This window comes from Mauremys reevesii, linkage group 6, assembly GCF_016161935.1.
Source record: "Mauremys reevesii isolate NIE-2019 linkage group 6, ASM1616193v1, whole genome shotgun sequence".
NCBI lineage: Eukaryota > Metazoa > Chordata > Testudines > Geoemydidae > Mauremys > Mauremys reevesii.
The window spans coordinates 80,156,115-80,176,671 of record NC_052628.1 but is presented as its reverse complement, the minus strand read 5'-3'; the positions used below and the strand labels follow the sequence as shown (position 1 = coordinate 80,176,671).

Here is a 20,557-nt window from a genome sequence, read left to right as displayed (position 1 = left end):
GCAGTGCCTACAAAAAGTTTTACAATATTCTGGATCTCAAACCTCAGCCGTGCTACTAATCTTTAAAAGCAGGCATCTCAGTCCCAAATCCTTGACAGAATTTCCTGCCCTTTATTTAAGGCTGCTTGCTATGCAGAATATTGGATAAAATATGCTAATTCCAAAAAGCAATCAAGTATTTTTTCCCTCTTTTTAAGATAGTCTATGTGTATAGATGTGTAACCTACAAGTGGTTCCAAATAGTTAACAGTTAAAAACCAATTCAAATTTTATGGTTCTCTCACTTTAAAGCATTGACAAACTGTCAGCAGACAAAGGATCATACTAACAAGACCAATGTAAATTTTCCTCAAGCTGCTGGAATATAGAAACCTCAAGGGAAACATTTGTTATTGGTGTTTAAATTAAATCAATGTAACAAAACTTAAAACAATAAAATGTTTTGACCTTATAGAAACAAAATGTTTAGATAATTTCTCATTGCAAGTTTGATTAAATCAATACATTCCAGCAAAACACTTTGTATTTGTATAATCTTCTGTTCCATCAGAAAATGTTCACACCACCTCTAATGAGCAGAGAATCAACTCAGCCTGCCATATCCAGGTTTAAACATATTAAATGTGACAGAATCAGGTTGCTGGTGGTTGTTTTCTTCCAGGCTATGACACCTCTCAATGGAAGTACCACCTGTCACACCACAATGAAGAAACTAACCATGTCTATGTAAAAAAGCCTTATTTGGCTTGTCTGTGACCATTTAAAAATAACATATAAGTCCAAGACAACCCTCCTATGGGCTCAGTTCTGCTTCTACTGAAGTCAGTGTAGCCTTTAATTGAAAAAAAAATTGCTTCTGTGTTGTATAAAAGGGAAGGAAAGGGTAATCATCATCATTACTTTTTCAGCTGGGACACATGCTGAAATCTTACTTTAGTTGTAGAGAGCTTAAAAAAATATTTGTTCTCACAGGCACCAACTAGGCTGTCTGAATAATTATACTTAGATACAGAAGACTTATATGAATATTTGATTTGCTAAGAATAGATCTGACTGCTTTTAATATATGTGTAAAACACAATATGAACTATCTTTCATATCTTGCTAATGTTGGTTAAAGCAAGTTATTAGATTGTGTCCCACCTTGCACACTCTACTTATTCTTGGAATCATCAGCTTTCCAACAAATTCATATTCCACAGACATCTCAGTGAAAAAGAAGTACACTTTGTCATCATCTTCTTCAGTGCTGTTTTGATCTGCTCTTATCACATCAGCAAAAACAAAACTGGGCTCTGCGGATACAAATAAAGAGAAGCATTCTACATTAACTGCTACTTTTTCATTATTTAGTCATTTTCTACTAGAGTTCTCTAGGGCCATCCTTTCTCCCAAACCCCATGTTGTGGGCAACTGCACTCCATTTAGGAACCCTGGAAGTGGCTCCTCCATGAGCCCATCAATATCATTCCTACTTAGATAGGGCTGCTGGAGAAATATTTGCATTGAGACACAAACTGATTGGAACGGAGTTATAGGTTTGTGATCCGAAGATTTCACATGCCCACACTCAACAGTTCAACAGGCATGATATGAGGCTGCTCGCTTATCTGATCATCTGTCTAGTCATCCTCCCTGGCCAGCCTCCACCTCCTGTGCCAACAAGCCTTGAGACGAGCTGGAAGAAATGCAAGGTAAGAAGGGGGAAGTGGTGTACTAAAGTTCATGTTCCTTTGAGGTTTGAGTTAACTAAATATGAACCTCAAAGCAAAGCTGCAGGGGTTGGTCAGCTTCCATTTCTTGAAAATCCTTTTATGAGTTGAACCCTATCTGCACAGCCCAATTGAAAATCTACCCAACACACTCGCAAATTCAGTTGGCCTGGAGTACAGGTCCTTAAACTGAACTTGAAAACATGCTGACAGAAAAGGACACGTTTTTCCTTATCACCTAATAGTCTGGCTAGTCATGACTAAGCAAGGTGAAAGGTGAATGGAGACAGGATAGACTGTACTGCCTCTGGATCACGTCAAAACCTGAATGTCCTTCAGATGATTTCAGAATCAATGCCACTGAGACGCTTGAAGTCTCAAACTAAATGTTTCTCTTTCTCACAAACAATTAAAAAAGTAAACAAGACATCTTTTTTAAAAAATAAATAAATAAATAAATATAGCAAAAAACAGCACCTCAGAGGCATCACAAAATTGCCTTTTTCCTTGGAACATATGTATAGACTTCAAGGTAACTATGCCCAGAGATCTGAACTTTCAGAAGGGAAAAAAATATCCATTTTGGCTTTTTTTTTTATGTATTAAGAAGAGGTTTTAGTGATAGTAAATAGGGAAATGTGGTAGACTTAAAAACTCAAAGTTTTCAAAGGAAAAAACCTTCAGTAAAAGAAATTGGCTTAGTTGCTTTCACACGTACTTACCATTAAGCCAAGGTATTGCATATTCTGTTCTCAATGGGCTCTGATGAGAGTTTCTAGAAATAATAGGCTCACTTCCCAAGAAGTTATAGGAAGTTCCTGAATAAAGTTCTCCATCTTTAATATAGAAAATAAAACACAATAAATACTTCAAGCCATACTACTTATTAAGTAAAAAAATGTATAGAAATATTTCAAGACAAGTTTTCAAGAGAATATATGGTAATTTAAACCTCTCTTGAAGGAAGATGGCAAGAATTTCCTCTATATTAAATTTGACATTTTTACTGCTTATGTTTCCCCTCTGGTCTTCTTTAAAGCTGATGTTTTTATATCTATTTTGTTAGTGTTCTAATACAACTTTGATGGCAGAAAGTTACCCGGATTGCTCCTGCAGTAACTGTGAACACATCTGCTTATAGCTGATTTATACTGTATACATAAAAATATAAATGAACCTAAAATATGCCACTGAATTTTTCTAATTTAATAATTTTGTAGAAAAAGTATAGGGTATTCCTCCCAAAGTGAATCAAACTGAATTAAGAAGAAGAATTTAAGGAACATAATCCACTAAGTGTGTTCCTTCTGTTTCCTGTTTCATAATAATTTAAACTTTTCTTTCATGGTCTTGCTATATAAACATACAACCACAAACTTCACTGGTTTCCCCAAATGAAGACTTAGTGTGTTTTAACCCTCTGATGATATGTTCATGATCACTGATTTCCCATTAACCTATTCTGTTTGGAGAAGAAGAAAGTATTCACCCCACTTACTATTTCACTTGTTAATTTACTGACACACGTTTTTAAATTACTTATATTTATACACAAATTGCAATGCAATTTTCTTTCACTGACAGTTTCATCAGATACTATAGTGATGGCGAATGAATGACTATATCAATAGGTATCATCTGCTTGAACTGAAAATCCTAAACATTATTTCCAAAAACCAAAAATGAAAAAAAAGTCTAAAAACTATCAATTGCTGCAAGTTTTATGTTAAAAAATCACTTTAATTATAGAATACAAATATTTTGATGCATGTCTAAATACACTGCATACTAAAAAAAAAAAACCAATATAACAAACCCTGGTATTATGTCCTAGTGAAAAGATTAGAGTGTGATGGAGGAGAAAGAATTAATGATTTTGTATTGATGATGTCAGTAAACTTTGAACTTACCAACCATAACTGATGTGTAGCTTTGGGCAGGGTCAAATGGACATCTACCTTTACCATCTTCATTTTTACCTCGGAGTTCAAATGACATTAAGTTCTATACAGAATTAATTTTTAAGTTAAACCAAAAGAGAGTTACATTCTTTACTTTCTAATTCAAACAATACATGTATGCAGTCAAAGATAGCTGTATAAAAATAAAAAAAAGAATTCTGTATCATTAATATTAAACATCAAAAGACACTTTAAGAGACTATATAATGAATTTAAAACAAACAAACAAATCTTTAAGTGATAGAGAGAGGAAATGATCCAATAGCTTGGGAGCACAAAGGGAGGCGGAGGAAAGGGTAGCGGGAGGGGAGAAGAGTTCCAGACAGATGAGGAGGCCCAACTGAAAATGTGCAGGGAGAGAAGACAGTTACTAGATGAAGAACAGAGAAGTGGAGAGGGTGATTACAAGGTTGGAGAATTAGTCTGAGAAATGACTATGCAGAATTTTGAAAACCAGAGATCAACAGGAAGACAGTGAAGTTGTCAGATGACGGGTGTGATATGACCCTATTTTTGGAAGTGTGGGAGTAGACTGGCTGCAACTTTATGGACTCCCAGATATTGACAGAGTAGGGGTTTAGGAAGACCATTAAAATGGGAAAGGAGCAAAAAAATGGGGGACTGCATGAATAAGAACTTCAAAAGAGGCAGAGTCAAAGGATGTATGAATTCTGGCAATGTTCTGGAAGTGCTAATATACAGACTCAAAGATAAGCCACGGTCTAACATAATTCCCAGATTTCTAGCATTGGGAACAATGTAAGATTCAAGTTAAGGGGAGCAATAGTGGAGTTAGAGACATGGAACAGAGAGGATATTTTATTTTAACCTAAAAGGAGGACTTCACTCTGAAGCATTCAGTGATATGAAGCTCAGGGAGAGACAGAAATGGGTGTCATCCACACAGAGTGTCAATACCATTTAAAACTATGTATTTCATCTATTGCAAATTCACATAAATAGAACGTAATGAAAGCAAAGCCTTAAAGTAAATACGTTTCTGTTAATAACCAAGCTGAATCTAAATTTTGTTAAAGGCTTTGTACAGAAAGAGTGAAGTGAACCTCCAGACTCTGTGGTTATCATGAGACAGTATCCCATCCACTGGAAAACTATGACTGGCACTGGAATTCCAATTGCCTTAGGAAACTGATTAACTCATCGAGTGTACTTTTACTTAGAGATATATAAAATCATGAGTGGGGTGGAGAAAGTGAATAAGGAGAAGTTATTTACTTGTTTCCATAATATAAGAATTAGGGGCCACTAAATGAAATTAATCAGCAGCAGGTTTAAAACAAATAAAAGGAAGTTCTTCACACAGCGCAGTCAACCTGTGGAACTCCTTGCCTGAGGAGGTTGTGAAGGCTAGGACTATAACAGGGTTTAAAAGAGAACTAGATCAATTCATGGAGGTTAAGTCCATTAATGGCTATTAGCCAGGATGGGTAAGAAATGGTGTCCCTAACCTCTGTCAGAGGGTGGAGATGGATGGCAGGAGAGAGATCATTTGATCATTACCTGTTAGGTTCACTCCCTCTGGGACACCTGGCATTGGCCACTGTCGACAGACAGGATACTGGGCTGGATGGACCTTTGGTCTGACCCAGTATGGCCATTCTTATGTTCTCTTCTCCAGTTCACCTCATTTTTTTAAATGAGCAGTTTTAACTGGTTTTAAAGTTACTAGTAAAAGAGAATGCATAGTCACACTTACCAGATGATCACAGATTGGTTGAAATGCATTTGTTCCACACACATAGAGGACATCATCATTCAGCGGTTGTAAGACACGCACATAGTTAAGGCACTCCGTCTGTAGTATAGAAGGAAAAAATAAATCCATTCTGATCAGCCACAACTTCAACATTATAATACGAACACGGCTGACAACAAGCTATTTGTCAAGTCTTCCATTGCTACTCATCATGTTCTATCACAAGAAGCACTTCATATGTTTAAAAAAATACAGAGCTAGGTGATATGATCATTATTGAGACCAGACTCCTCTCTAGCTGACTCCCTAAGAGCTCTGTTCCTGCAGCATCCAGTGTTCTATTATAGGTGTACAATTGTTTCTAATATGCCCATCATCTTCTAAGTGACCAATTTTGCTTCAGAATTAATATGTTCATAGACAATAGCTAAAATTCGGATTCACTTGGATCTTAAAATTTTGGCTCAAGTCTAGTTCAGCTAAAATGGCCTGTCATAATCTGGAAGTAAAGTCTTCAATCTGCCACACATAAATGTCATTTAGCTTCAGATTACCATTTCCTGGAGTTTTGTATATACTACAACTCTGATGTGGGCAGCAATCATTGTGACATTAGCAGCTCCTAGTATGGGAATTTGCCATGTCCATGGGGTTTCCCACAACCTTGGATGGCACGCTGTAAGCTCAGTGGCTTTTATAGCTTCCTGCAGCCTTTTGGGATGCTGGTGCTGGCAGGCCTTGCTTTACTCAAAAATAAAGAAACATCCAATTACAGTAATTAATTCCTTTAGCTTTGGAATGAAACTGGCAGTTTGGACATAGCTTCAAATGTCAAGGGAAAAGTACAGATTCAAAATGCTGACAACCTATGAGAATGTTTGTTAACTATGAACACCCATCTGTGTTTACTGACTGGATCAATAACCCCTATCTGTATTGTGAGCCTCATTTGGCAAGTTCCTCTTGGAAAGATACCACCATTGTTCAAAACACGCTGGGGGCTAGAATAAATAAGAATGCACACAACAATGAATACACACAGAAAGCCCCAGAGATAGCAACAGAAATCCAATGAAAAGAATAAAGGGTGAGACAACAGAAATCATACGAAATACCATTAGGTAAATTACATATAGGTAGCATAAAATACTCAGGAAACAAAGTAACCTACGTGAACTAGAGCAGTGTTTCTCTAACGGATGATCATGACTCTCAGAGTAGTCACAAAAGGCAATCAGGCAACCATTTTGCAAGGTATTTATTTTATTACAGTTCTAAAGCAAATAAAATAAAATTTCCAGAATAACTTTGGGGCAGCCAAAACCTTCAAAATCTGTGAGGTCAAATGTAGTAGACGAGGTAGCAGTAGCAGCTCCACTCCTTTCATGTGAGCGCAGGTGACTCTCTCGCAATACACTATCACATTCTCCAGCTCCCTGCACACCCTTTCTATTCAAGGGCAAGTGTTCTCCATCACCTCTCACAACACACACACAGAGTATAGACTTATCGGTGTTATCATTGACAGTTACTATAAGTAAAAGTAACAAATTTGAGCAGGTCATAAGGAACTGCCAGCCTGAAAAAGTTGAAAAAAAAACCGTACCAGACTAAGTAGTTAAAGTGCAAAATTAACTGCTGCAGTTTACAAAACCCACTGCAATTAAGTATTTGTTTGAAAAAAAAAATTTAATCATCCCTTCTAAATAGTTACATTCAAAACACTGCTGAAAATGTTTTCCAGAAAACTAAATTCATAATGCCTTGCTGAAAGCTAAATGATAAACAAATTCACCTGTTTGGATTTGCCCTTGTCCGCACATTTAGTTTTTTTGTCTTCAGTGACCTTCCAATACAACTGGGGAAAAACAAACGAAACAAAAACAAGATCAGTGCACTTCACATTCACCTGAAAGCTATTATTAAGTGCAATGCATAATACAGAGAGCAGATGATGTTTAAAAGACTGTCTGCTGCAAATAAGTCATTTTGCAAGTAGCTGTCAGGGACCCTGAAGTGTTTGTCTTTATCCTCTGGGGAGGTGGCATTTCTGAATGCATGTGCAGTAATGGAGGTCTCACCTCTCAGAGTTCTATCAAAAGATATACCATGACATTTCTTCTCAAATTATTAATGAAGTTCCCTGTGTTGTGTTTATTAGGGAAATAAAATTATGGTAGTTTTAGAGGCCTCTACATTAAAAAAGCTAAGGGAAGAATACAATTATTTTTGGGAAAATGTCAATAATTTCTGGACCGTTATGCAGATAAGAGGGCTTCAGTGGCTGTATGTGTCATCATGGATACTGGACTGTGTCTAGTATATCTAGCTCCTTGTGTTTTTCACTGACTATCAATGTGGTTCTGCAGTAGTTTTGCTTCTTAATGTGTTTCAGATAGTTTAAATTAAAATGAACAACTGTTAAAGAGGGATCAGTTTTACGTGCAGCTGAAGATCAATATCATAACGGATTATGGGTATTTCCTTACACAAGTTTGTGAATTAACTTAAGAATCAGAAGGAATTCTCTCAAGACCATTCTAGGTGAGAAACTGTGCTCTCTCTCTCAAGGTACGTCACACTCTTTTTGGCAGGCCCTAAAGTACATATACTACACACAACTCTAGCATGGATATGAACAGCAATGTAGATGGTGAGGCATTGCTTAGGTGAGTAAAAGACGTGCCTGAACCCCATAGGTATGTACTCAGGTATATCCCTCCATGGCTCTCTACTCGTTCAAGCAGTGCCTTGCCCAGTATAGTGTATAGTTTTAGCAGTACAGTGTCTCACTGCCTCTCTGCAGCACAGAAAGGCTCCGGCAGAGGGGAATCAGTGGGGAAAGGCTCTGTCAGCTCTCAGTTGCAGAGTCTTTCCCCGCTGCTTCCCCCATGCCACAGCCTTTCATTGACATGTGTAGCTACACACTGCAGCATGGACGTAGTGTGCTTTTCACTGTGTCTTTCAGCAACACATACCATAAACACTACTACAAGAGGTGTGCAGTCTAGATGTAACCTTAGAGACACACTGCAAAACTTACAGCCTCGGAGGAGACTCTTGGCTTTAAGCCATCCCAATCCTTGGCTGTTATGGGGTGTGGAGCGGTCCCACTTCAGGGTAATTCAGACAATGTTAGGGGTCGGTTAAAGCTATGGCAGCCTGTCCTATGGCCTAAAGTGCTGCCTGGAATATCTGCAGCGCCGTTTGTTGTAGTCCTGCTCCTGACGAGCATTTTCTGCCTCCAGCATGCTCCCTACACTGGAAGGCAGCCTTGCAACCGTCTCCCACAGTATCTGCACTAGATACGAGGCTCTTCAGACCCCTGTAAGCCACTCCGGCCCTTAATGCATCATAAAGGGACCATAGCAGGGATGAGGATCTCATCATCTGTCTATTTAAAATCAAGATGGCCAACCTAAACTAAACCTTCACAAAGTTTTAAACACATGGAGGGGCAGCAAAACATTTATTTTCCCCCTGATTCTGCTCGACATTAGGAATGCAATCACGCAAGGAGCTCTGCACTGTACACACCAAGTCATAGCTTCATAACTGAACAATTTATCAAGGTGGCAGCAAGACTTCAGAAGCCTCTAACTCCACCTTCAAATTTATTTTACTTGACAGTAGCCAAGGTACTGTAATAGGTACATTGTACACCTCATTCATGGTTGTTGAAGATGGCTTGTTGTTTTTCTTTTTAATATTCAAAATTAGAGCTCAAAATTTCAGAATTTAGGAGGCAAAGCACAAGTTTTCTAAAAAAAGGTCACCAAAATGGAATTTATACAAGAATCTGTTTAACATTTCTTACTGCTAGGTAACATGAAAAAAATACATCAGAGTTTAGAATTAGAAAAAGCACAGTAACCAGTCCTTCCAGGGTGAATTTTCAGAGTAATGTGCATGGATGGAGAAAACTGTCAAACTCCCACTAATGCTCATGGGAATCACAAGGTAAAATCACCTATCTGACAAATTGAAAATTAATCCTTTAAAGAATAAAAAATACATTTTCAGTTTTAAAAAAAATCCAGTGTAATTAAAGCAGTTCCAGACATAAAATACCTCAGTGAATCTTTACTAGAATGTTTTAAAAATCAGTATTTCCTTCTCACATTTCATGTTTTTCAATGATACTACAAAATTACATGTAATTTTTTCTTCCTGAATAATATATATTTGCAACATAAACACAAATATATTTACTATAGTCTACACACTGTAGCTACATGAAATATCCTACTATCTATAACTTTAGAAAAACGAATATACCCCAAAAAATTCTGGGATGCAATTTTTTTTTTAAAAGGTTGATAGGAAATTAAAAATGCATACCTACCTCATGGTGTTTTTCAGCAATATTCACTGAATTTAATGCAAAGATCACTTCTCTAGCTCCTACATATAAAACATCTTTGTCATCACTTAGTAATAAAGTTGAATAGTTAAACACTTCTGGCTCCTGAAAATGGACCAGTTGTACTTCTGTTAAAGTAAAACAAACAGTGCTGTGTAAAGAATGAAAACCATTTGAGGACTTTTTTTTCTAATCTATCTAACAGATCATGCAGTACTTTGACAACATCTTAAAAGCAGCAAACCTGAACACAGAACCCTAATATTATAAAAATCTTGTGGTCATCAAAAAGCTTAGTTAAATTGTGGGTTCAGTTAGTCAGGAGTTTGGGGCTGCAGCACTGACATACAATAGCTTTTTTCCTGGATTTCAATTTAAATTAATATCTGGGATTTGTTCTGCTGACCTCAGTTTAATTTACATCTGGGATTTAAAACTACTGCACATTTGTTGCATCTTTATTTCATATTGTGTACACACACACACACAACAGTATACAAAAAGTTACATTAAAACTCTTATAACCCTCTGCTTCATTCTTAACTAACCCCATGCAAGACTGACGAAGTGTTAGACTGCCCAACCAAGATGCAACTTGATAGGGGTAGGTAGCAAACTACATTTACCCCCATATACCAAACTTGCATCCACAAGACATCTTGTGCCACCATCAGCACAGAGAATAGTATCATGCTCTTGCAGGGAACTGCCTTAGTCTCAGCACTATGTGCTGCAAGTAAATGGATTAGGCTGTAGTTCTCTGATCCTAAAGTAAGATGAGTACAAAAGAGCAGTTTAAAATGGCCAACCTTTGCAACAAAACACTTGATAAGGGAGTGAGGGGAAGCAAAAGACACAGGCCACTCCTTTTGCTTTCGGCTTTCTAGGTGTCCTCTTGAGGGCTGCAGGTTCCTAATCAGTCACAAACACCTCGGAAGGGAAATGAGGGCTGACAGGAATTAGACAAATTATTGAGCAAACCTGTCAGAAAGGCCTGGCTGAGCTGCCAGCTTCTTGAGAGGCAGGAAAAACTGGGGAGACGGGGAGTTCCCCACCTGCCAGTGACAGGGAGTTCCCCTCCTGCCAGTGACTGACAGGTCTGGCCCACACCAAAGCTGCAAGCAGCTGACATACCATTGTAATGGATTTGTGGACTAGAGCTAATTAGGAATTTTACGACAAGTCGTTTTTGCATCAAAACCAAAACTGTGAAATTGGATCGGATTAGATGAATTTCCCAACTCGAAAAAGCGTAGAGAAAACAGTTTTCATATTGTTAAAACATTTTATTTTGACATTTTCTCAATGAAAATATTCTAATTTTCTGGTTCAAAATGACTTTTGGTTTCAAAATTTAAGTTAATTAGACCAAAAAGTCAAAATAAAAATGAAACTTTTCAAAATTATTGAGACATTTTTAATCACTTAAGTTGGGGGGGGGGAGGTGAGGGACGGGACAACAGTTTTTCATTTGTGACTATTTTCAAGATTTTTTGTCCCAATGCAAGATGGAAAACAAAAATTCAAATTCTCAAAAATATTCATGAGATGGGAAAACCATTTCCTCTGCAGACCTTAGCACAAAGAAATTTTCTCTGCATGTAGAACTAATGACCAGCCAAGCTTATGTTTAATTCCTATGAATTAAATTTCTCATTCTCATTTCCTTTCTCTCTATCAGTTCTTTCCCTCATTCTGTCTACCCTTTTGTTCCTTTTTCTGCTCTACCCTTTATACCAGTGGTGGTCAACCTGTGGCCCATCAAGGTAGTCTGATTGCGGGCTGCGAAACATTTTGCTGACGTTGACTGTCTGCAGGCACGGCCACTCGCAGCTCCCAGTGGCCACAGGTTGCCCACCACTGCTTTATACCATACCCTATCTTCATTATCAGCTCCCTTCTGCTTCCTGCTATCCCTCACTTTCACTCTGGTTGCATGTGTATTTGAGAGACAGAGAAAGTCGCATATTCCCTACTTGTAGTGGGGCAGTTGTATGAAGATATGTTCTTACATATGTTCTGCCCACTTTGGCAGAGGAGGGGTTAAAGCAGGCTGAAGGGAGCCTGTGCAGAACCTGGTAGGATGACCAGATGTCCCAATTTTATAGGGACAGTCCCAATATTCAGGGCTCTTTCTTATATAGGTGTCTATTATCCCCCACCCCCGTCCCAATTTTTCACACTTGCTATCTGGTCATCCTAGAACCCGGCAAATTAGAGAAGGGCAGAAAGTCAGTCAATCAGACCAGGGTGGGCCCTATATAAAGGCTGCAAAGCAGAGGAGACAGCAGTCTCTTCCTGACAAGCAAGGGAGAAGAACTGGCTCCCTGGAGACAGAGCACCTAGGCTAGAGCAGTGCTGGGCAGGCTTAGGGGAGCAGAGAGCGCTCTGGGCCTGTTACCTGCCAGGCAGTGGCCCCTGACAAAAAGGGCCAAGAAGGTGAAAGAGCCAAGGGGAAGTGGCCCAGGGTACGCAGGGAGAAGAGGGGATTGAAGGAGGGCAATGGGAGCTGCCACTAGAGGGTCCCTGGGTCGGGACCCAGAGTAGTGGGCGGGCCTGGGTCCTCCCATCCCCCCTTACACCGCATCTTACCATGGAGGAGCGGGGCCGATGGACTGTGCCTTGTCCCTGAGGCAAGGGAGTAGACTTTGAGGCGGCAGGTGGTCACGAAAGAAGGTGCAGACTGAGGACTGCTGATATCCCCAAAAGTGGGGGAGAATAGAGCAGGGCAAGAGACGGAGGATGCTGCAAGCCAGAGTGTAATGCGGGTCCCAGACAGCACAGCCAAGCAGGCAGCGGGGGCTCCACGGCTAGGACATAGCTAATTCCCAGAGCAACCAGCAGGAGATGCCGCGGTGCTGAGTGCCTGACATATTACACTACTACATAAATCTAATAGAAAATCCCTCACCCGATTAAAAGAGACTGCAGGCAACATGTTAATGTATAGCTGTTGTGTGAATTTACATTGGGAATTCAATTGGAAATATGCATAGTTTGGCTGGGGCTCTATGATTTTGGTGCGTGTTTGTATTTAAACATACCCTAATTTAGCAATGTAGCAGAAAATGCCAGATTAATACTAGGTATGGCCCTGTACATATTTCTGTATATAATTTGTTTTCTCTTTTGTCTTTAAAGAGTCTTCCATAATGCAGGAAACTGCATCTGATATTTCAAACATTTTTCCAAAGGATGTCCCAGGGCCCCCCTCACAATAAGCTAAAATTTCCCCTTCTTAGTGAAATATGAACGTAAGAACATATCTCCATACAACATGCCCAAGGCTGACATGTAAAATTAAAAGTTGTATGTGCCTAATGGAGAACAAGACATTGTGGTGCTGGACAGGGAACAGAGGAGCAGTTGTGTTCAGGGGCAGGGGTATAGGTCAGTGCTAAATCAAACCAAAGGAAACTACTGCTGCTAACTGTAGTCACCGCTATATGGGAGCTCCAAGATATCGAAACCTTGCATACATAATTTTTTCTCCAAGGTAGTAAATCTTATATACCAGTGTTTCCTGGCTCTTTATACCAATAAACATGAAAAAAATTTCCCAAGGCCTTGTGCCAGTATTATATTGTGGTCCTAATGTCCATTTATATTTTCCTACAATAAACTCATTTGTACTTGACATCTGTGCTTAAGGCTATTTCTTCACACTGGCCATAAGCTTACTTCACTACACACTGCAGGCCTCTCATATCAGTTGCGGAATCAGGAGGAGTCAAGGACTCAATGGTATCCTTCACTCAGGATTCCCTCCTCACACAATAAAAACAACCTTTATGGTATCTAGAAAGAAAGTCCCGTGTTCCAAAAATTATTCAAGTCCTGGGCTATACAGGGCATGTAGAATTCCATGGGTTTACTTTTTCACCCCATATTTGTTCCATTTCTGCTATTGGAAATCAGAATGGTTATGAGTACTAGGTGTGATAGTGGCCATGGGGAAAAACTGCTCAGTGAAGAAGCAGGATTCTGGTCCAATTCCATGTCATCACATGGCAGATGAGGAAAGGATCAAATATTTATTTACTCTTTATTTGGTAGTTTATACTCCGATGTGGAGTTACACTTAAGCTCACAAACCGGATGAGTTACAAGAACTCACATTTCTACTGGCCTTAAGAATGGACTTAAGAATTTTAGCTTCAAGTAGCAAAAGGGGCTGCATATCTAGGCACCTGCAAAGTCGCCCTTTCCCCACATCCCTACAAAGTTCTCCCCTTAATAGTAATTTAACTTTCTGCATTTCTTTTTCATCAACAGTAACATAAGAGAGACACGAAGAGAGGAACAGGGCTTCAATTAACAATGAACTGATCTCAGTGGCTTTGGGACTGATTAGGACCAATTGAAACTGTAAATGAAATGGCTACACAAAGTATACAATACTATACATTGACACACTCCAACAGTTGCTAAAAGATTTTGAACGGTAAGATGACTGCAGTGACAAGATACTTCTACTCACAAAATATCATGTCTGCTATTGTATTATTTCAAATTCTATTGCAATCAATGGGACTTTGTCTTGTTTTCACACTACACTTAAACCTGTACTGTGTAAGTTAAAAAAAAAAAAAGTAGGACAATGGTTATTGTGCAAAGACAACGGCTGTGTTCCAGAGTTTTAAAAAGGCATGAACTGCTTAGTAAGGAACTGATTTCACAATTCCATTCACCCACCAAAATAGTACTACTAGGTCTTCTCTGAGAAATTTTGCCCCATATCTCTCTGACGGGATGTGATTTAGATCTAAACAGAGTTATTGGACATGATTGCTAATTAGCAGGAATGTAAATAATTCTGTTTTAAAACTTTTGTTCAGGATTTTATTTTATGCTAAGTAGCCAACGAAACCTTGGGCTTCTGACTACCTCTCAGTTGTGGACAATTTCTCCTTATTATTTGTCCATCATAAGACATTTCTCTGTCAATCCTGCAAAAGGATTCAGCATGGCTGGAGAAATGTACAGTATGTAGGACTCCCTAAGAGACCTACAGTGACTCCATTAGCCCAAAAAGGGCCAAGATCCTCCTAAACTCAGTTTTTCCTATGTAGCAACACAAACAGCTTAGTGGCTATGACTAAGGCTAAGATTTTCTTACAGATATTTTTAGTAAAAGGCATGGACAGGTCACAGGCAATAAAGAAAAAATCATGGAAGCCCATGACCTGACCCTGACTTTTATTAAAAATACCCCTGACAAAATGGGGAGCCCAGCTGCAGGGTCCCCACACTGCCTGCAGAGGTTGGACAGCTGCAGGGGGCCACTCCAAGCTCTGGGGCCCCCCACCACCTGTAGAGGCTCATAGCTCCAGAGTCCTGTGTTCCCTGTAAGCTGCATGCTTGGGCGGCTTGCAGGAGAGATTTAAGTGATGCACACAGCCAGCAGCATGAGTTCAGGTGCCCCTCCCCCCATGTTGCGATGTCCTGCAGTTGCTCCCAGGACCCTGCCAGCTGTGCAGGGAGGGAAAGGGGTGTGTGTGCTGATGTCAGGGTGTCCCCCTCCCTTGGACCCCATCTCCACAGAGCAGGGCAGAGCCTGGCTCAGGCGGACTCAAAGCTGCTGCAGTCTGAATGGTGAGTGCACTGTTTCTGAGATTTCCCCAGCAGCCAGCTCACACAGTCTTTCTGTCTCACACACACACGCTCTCTCTCTCTCTCCCTCCCCACGTACCCCATCTCCCCAGAGCTGGGGAGGGGAGACAACAGAGCTCCAGACAGAGCAGGAGAGCATTCAGTGGGTGTCTTAAAGAGATAGCCCACGGCTTTCCCCAGCAGCCAGCACACACAGAGACTGTGTGTGTGTGTGTGTGTGTGTGTGTGTGTGTGTGTGTGTGTGTGTGTGTGTGTGTGTGTGTGTGTGTGTGTGTGTGTGTGTGTGTGTCTCACACACACACACACACACACACACAGAGTCTCTGTGTGTCTCTCACTCACCTCCCAACACATACTTGTATTATTTTTGTTGTTACTTCTTGGTACTTCCTGCAATGCACATATATTCTCTGAAATTTTATTCTTTCAAAGTGTTATTTTAGTGTTTTGACTCGTCTATGTATTTCATAATTTTTATTTCTCTTACACTTTATAGCCTTAGCTATGACACTTAACAGACAAGGATTTATTCTCTCTCGAAAGGAGGCAGGCACTTTTCCCTAACTCAGTAAATCACATTAGAGAGCAATGACAAGATATTGAACAAAAAAATCCATACTAGTAATATATTACAGATTCTTTTTCAGAAAACAAAATCTGAATTAATAGGTTACTTATTAAATGCTCTAAGACAAATACACATATTTTACCCTGACTTTGACTTTCCAGAACTTTCTATTGCTGTAATGATGCTTGATAAAAGAAATACATGCAGGTGTTGCCTCATGTACCATATGAAGACACATCATAGGGATTGTTCAATTTGTTTCATATCAAGAAGCAAAACAAGAAGCTTTGGCATATTTTTCACAGCACGGAAACAGTCAAACAAACATTTTTATATTGCTCTGTTTCCTTGTAGAGAAGGTCTGGTCCATGCTTTACAAAAGTGACTAATGACTCTGGGTTCCTATTTAGGGTGCTGAAAATGGAACAAATTCAAGGGACCTGGTGTTTAGACATTAGCTCTTTCTGAAAATCAGGCCCCAGAATCACTAGTTACTTTTGAAACATTTAGCCTTGATCATTCATTCAAGTTTCGTAATAGCAACAGCCAAGCAAAGTCTCTGTTAAGTTGGGGGTTGAGGAGTTAAGAAAGAGACTGGCAGGGCCCATATCCTGTCAATCATTTTCTGTTACAAAGTGTTTAAAGAAATTACATAGGACACGCACACACTCTGGAGATTCTGTACATTTCACTACTTAAGTCATTGTTCTTACCTCTATGTTCCCAAGTGATTCTTGGTACTGGACCAAATGCTGCTGCTGCTCCAAACAATAAACCCAAAGCTGCATACAAACCAGAGAGAGCCATGATAGGAGTCCTTGCTCTATGGAAGTTGGAAGATAACTGCAACCTAATGTTCCTTTTGCAGAAGAAATCTCCAGTTCCAAATAGTATGTTACAGGGTAGACATTGCCGAACTTAACGTTGCAATAAACAGGTTGGAAAGACGTTCCCAAGCCTATGCATCCAATGGATTACTTCTCCAAGGTAATACAAATTTTCCAGGTCACAGAATACAGCGATTGTTCACACTTTCCACAGTGTTTCTCAGCAACTATTCTGCCTCTTGAGAACATTCTTCCGTTTTGTCTTAGTAGTAAATTAAACTGCAAAGGAGAAAGAGGGTGGAAAAAGAAAACGGAAGGAAGTGGGTTGAGTTTTCAAAAAGATCAATGGTTTACAGCCACGTGGTATTTTTGGCAAGTACTTCAACAGCCACTATGCAGAGTTTATAAAAAGAGTAATTTTCACAAGTTACATGGTCATAAAATTATAATTTCTATGATAACCACAGGCAAATATTGACAACAATAATTTCCATCTACTACCCATACTATATTTCATATTTTGATGCACACAGTACTGCCATTTATGTAAGATGAAAGTCTACTCTGATTTACATCTTTTCCTGCCTTTAAATGTGTTTTTTTAAAACCCTACTTTTCTGAAATATAAAAAAATAAATACAGTGGTGGGTTTAGCAAATGTATATTTCAACACGATCTCTTCTGGAATCATGTTGAGACTAGAGCTAGGGAAAATGTTTCATTCACCAAATTGTTTGTGTTGAAAGAAAACATCCCAAAAAAGTCAAACCATTTTGTTTCAATGTTTTCAAAATGAAATGTTTTCATTTTTCAGTTTGAAAACTTTTTTTTAAAGATTTCCTTCAATTATATTTTAAAAAAATTAAAATAATTAAAAATACTTTAATTTGAAATGAAATATTTTTGTTTGACCCAACACAAAAAGAATTTAGACTTTTTAAATCATCAACAGTTTTGAAAAAAAAAATTCAGTATGAGACCAATGTTTTCTCCATTTTTCAGCATTCTCAACAAACCAAAACAATCCATTATTTTCATAGCTCTAGTCAAGACATCTATTTGCCCCAAATGAAATGTTTCTGCTCTTTCAACAACCTTAATTTTTTTATGGTCAGTCTACTTCCTACTCAAAAGCTCCAAATCAGTCATCAGAGATATGTGGATCCAAGACATAAGTACAGGCCTAAATTCTCATATCCTCACTCATGTAAGGATATCATAGTATTTTACTCCACAGCGGTTTCACAAACCATTTCAGTATAAGTGTAACAGGCTGGGCCTTTCTCTGGGATCATGCTTGGGTGGTTTCAGAGGCTCTTCTCCTCCCACAGTCCTTTTCCTGCTTTGGAACCTTACTTCAGCCTTTCCAGAATCTCCAGAGTGGGGTCTTCCACTAACATTCAGTCTCTGAGTTTCCTATAAAGGTCTGATTTGTTTATAGCAGTCCAACAAGGCTGGACCCCAGGTCAGGGTTTATCTTTGCCCCCTGCCCCATGGTGATCAGCTCTTGGGTCTGTTAAGTCCTTGTGATGGATGGAAGCTTGTCAGCTGTTTCTCTCTCAGCTATTCTGTAGAAAGAGTCAGCTACTTCTGAGGCACAGCTGCTTCCTTCTGGTTGCCACAAATTCCTGTGACACTCTCCTTTTTAAGCTTGCATCCTCCAGAGGAGCAGGCTCTGTAGGTCTGCCTATTTAGTACTGGAAGAGTCCAGAAGAGCTTGTTAGTCTTCCCCTGATTGGGATGGAGGCGTGCCCCATCACAGTAAGGTTGTCAAAACCTGGCCCATAGTAAAATTCTGCTTATTACTAGTTCCTATCTGTCCATGGTCAAGTCCAACACATACACACTATTTTAGGGATGTGCGTGCTGTAAATGTGAAATCCTTGGTAAAAAACACTCTGTGGTGCCCAAAGACTTCATTTCCTGTAGAAGTAGTTTTGGAAAGTTACCCATTCCACAGCACAAAGAAGAGACTGACAAGGCACTACATCTGACAGGTTCAGCACCATTTTGCTAAGACAATTAAGGATACAACAGTAAGCTATGGAAACATTTGAACCAAACCAAAATCAAAGACTCCAAGACTTCTTTTTTTTGTTGGTTCCTTATGAGACTGAGGGAGGCCCTAGGGAAAAGCTGTCAAGTTTGACTTTGCACCAGTGGCAGATGAATCTGAATGCATGTAGTCAGATTAAATCACATTTAGATTAAACAGAATTTTAAAGACTGCTATAGTTTTAATTTTGAAGGGCTGCTAGTTTCTTTGATATTAAGGATATATTTTTGAGCTAAGCAAAATTTTTCGGGTATTATTAATATTTGGAATCTAACAAACATGACAACACGCCCTTAAGAAACCATCTTTCTAGCACAATAGTACTTAATACACCAGACATTTTAAAAGTGATTTGCAAAGGTTTTTCTGGTTTTGTTTTTAAATCCCCCTTCAAACATTAGTTAGATTCCAGAAGAGAAACAAAGCGAAATGTAGTTAGCATTTACCACCACCAAAAGAAAATCCTAGCTATGAATCGTCTCATTTCCCTGATGCAGCAAATTACATTGCAACCAGAACAAAGATTTGAAAAAATCCTTTCCGTTTTAAACCTATATATTCATTCCCTGTGTTTATGGTACAGTGGTTGTGATGTCATTCAATCTGGCAAACAAACCAGTAAGTCTACAGTTCAGACTTCACAGGATATCGGAGAGATAACTTTGTTAAAATACAGCACTAGTTGTGTTTCTAATAAGTTATATACTCCCCCTCTGCCTCCCATCCCTGGAATCTTACAAACAAATGTTTAATTTCTAGCAAAAGTAAAGATTACTACCCTACAGTAACTGCAGTTTTTCAAGATGATTTCCCATATGTATATTCCACATATGGTGTGTGTACACTCTATGTACTAGAGACTGATCCTTTTGGTCAGCAGTAGCTGTTGTAGTAGCTGTGCCTGAGCCCTGAGTGTCCTCGTGCCTCCAACTGAGCACATAAAGGGCAGGGACACTTCAACCATCTCTATGTTCCTTTACCCCACAAAGTCTGGATGTTATCAGACTCTGTAATAGGAGGGATGGGGGGCAGGTCAGGGAAAACACACACACACACACACTTGAAGAATTACAATTACGGTAAGGTAAGTAACCATTTCTTCTTCTTCCAGAGTTTGCCTATGTAATATCCATTCCACTGCTGGTGATTCCCTCACAGTGATCTAGTCACAGGAGGTGGATACTAGGTGGTGCAGTAGAAATCTTTTAAGGCATTACTTAACTTAGTAAGAATCAGTTTAGTATTTTTATTTCATGTAATTTAGTAGAAGTGTAAAAAACAGAGCAAATATTTTTGTAAAATGGCAAAACATTTTAGTTTCTTTTGGCTCCCATTCCAGTTGAATGTTAATTTCTTCTTCTGTTTTATCACTTAGCTTACTGAAGAGACTTGGCAGGTCCACAGCCCACATTAATCAGTTTTCCTCTCACCTTCTTCTTGCTCTTTTCCTATAATTATATAGCACTAATATCACAGGAGCACAGAGGCAATCATTTCTCTCTACCATTTATTTAATAGGCAGCTGAAAATGCAATGACCTATTAACCCTTCTATAAAATGAAAGAGAGGTCTCCTGAGTGATACTGCTAGTGTCCTGTAAGGTTATGAGTCCCAAAATAGAATTATTTTAATCCTATGGCCCCATGATGGACAAGTATCGGTGCTTACTAGTTGCCATGGTTACTTTCGGGCTCTCTCGCCTTTCTTAGGTGATGAAAAATGACAAGGAAAGTCTGGAAC

General features: G+C 39.1%; 1 protein-coding gene and 1 long non-coding RNA gene across 8 annotated transcripts in view; one reads left to right on the top strand and one right to left on the bottom strand.

Annotated features, from left to right (window-relative positions):
- Positions 1-14,191, top strand: part of LOC120408771 — a 53,491-nt gene extending 39,300 nt beyond the window's left edge. The window contains exons 2-3 of the long non-coding RNA XR_005600956.1: positions 7,786-7,934; positions 14,029-14,191. This is a non-coding gene — a long non-coding RNA (uncharacterized LOC120408771). The remainder of the gene's footprint in view (positions 1-7,785; positions 7,935-14,028) is intronic.
- Positions 1-20,557, bottom strand: part of SEMA4D (semaphorin 4D) — a 150,335-nt gene that overhangs the window by 38,493 nt on the left and 91,285 nt on the right. For all 7 annotated transcript variants that reach the window (XM_039545992.1, XM_039545990.1, XM_039545985.1 and 4 more), the window contains exons 2-8: positions 16,648-17,040; positions 9,736-9,881; positions 7,186-7,248; positions 5,391-5,489; positions 3,623-3,716; positions 2,435-2,548; positions 1,144-1,295 (exon numbers count right to left, since the gene is read on the bottom strand). In XM_039545992.1, the coding sequence (XP_039401926.1) occupies positions 1,144-1,295; positions 2,435-2,548; positions 3,623-3,716; positions 5,391-5,489; positions 7,186-7,248; positions 9,736-9,881; positions 16,648-16,741 (762 nt within the window). In that variant the 5' untranslated portion in view covers positions 16,742-17,040. The remainder of the gene's footprint in view (positions 1-1,143; positions 1,296-2,434; positions 2,549-3,622; positions 3,717-5,390; positions 5,490-7,185; positions 7,249-9,735; positions 9,882-16,647; positions 17,041-20,557) is intronic.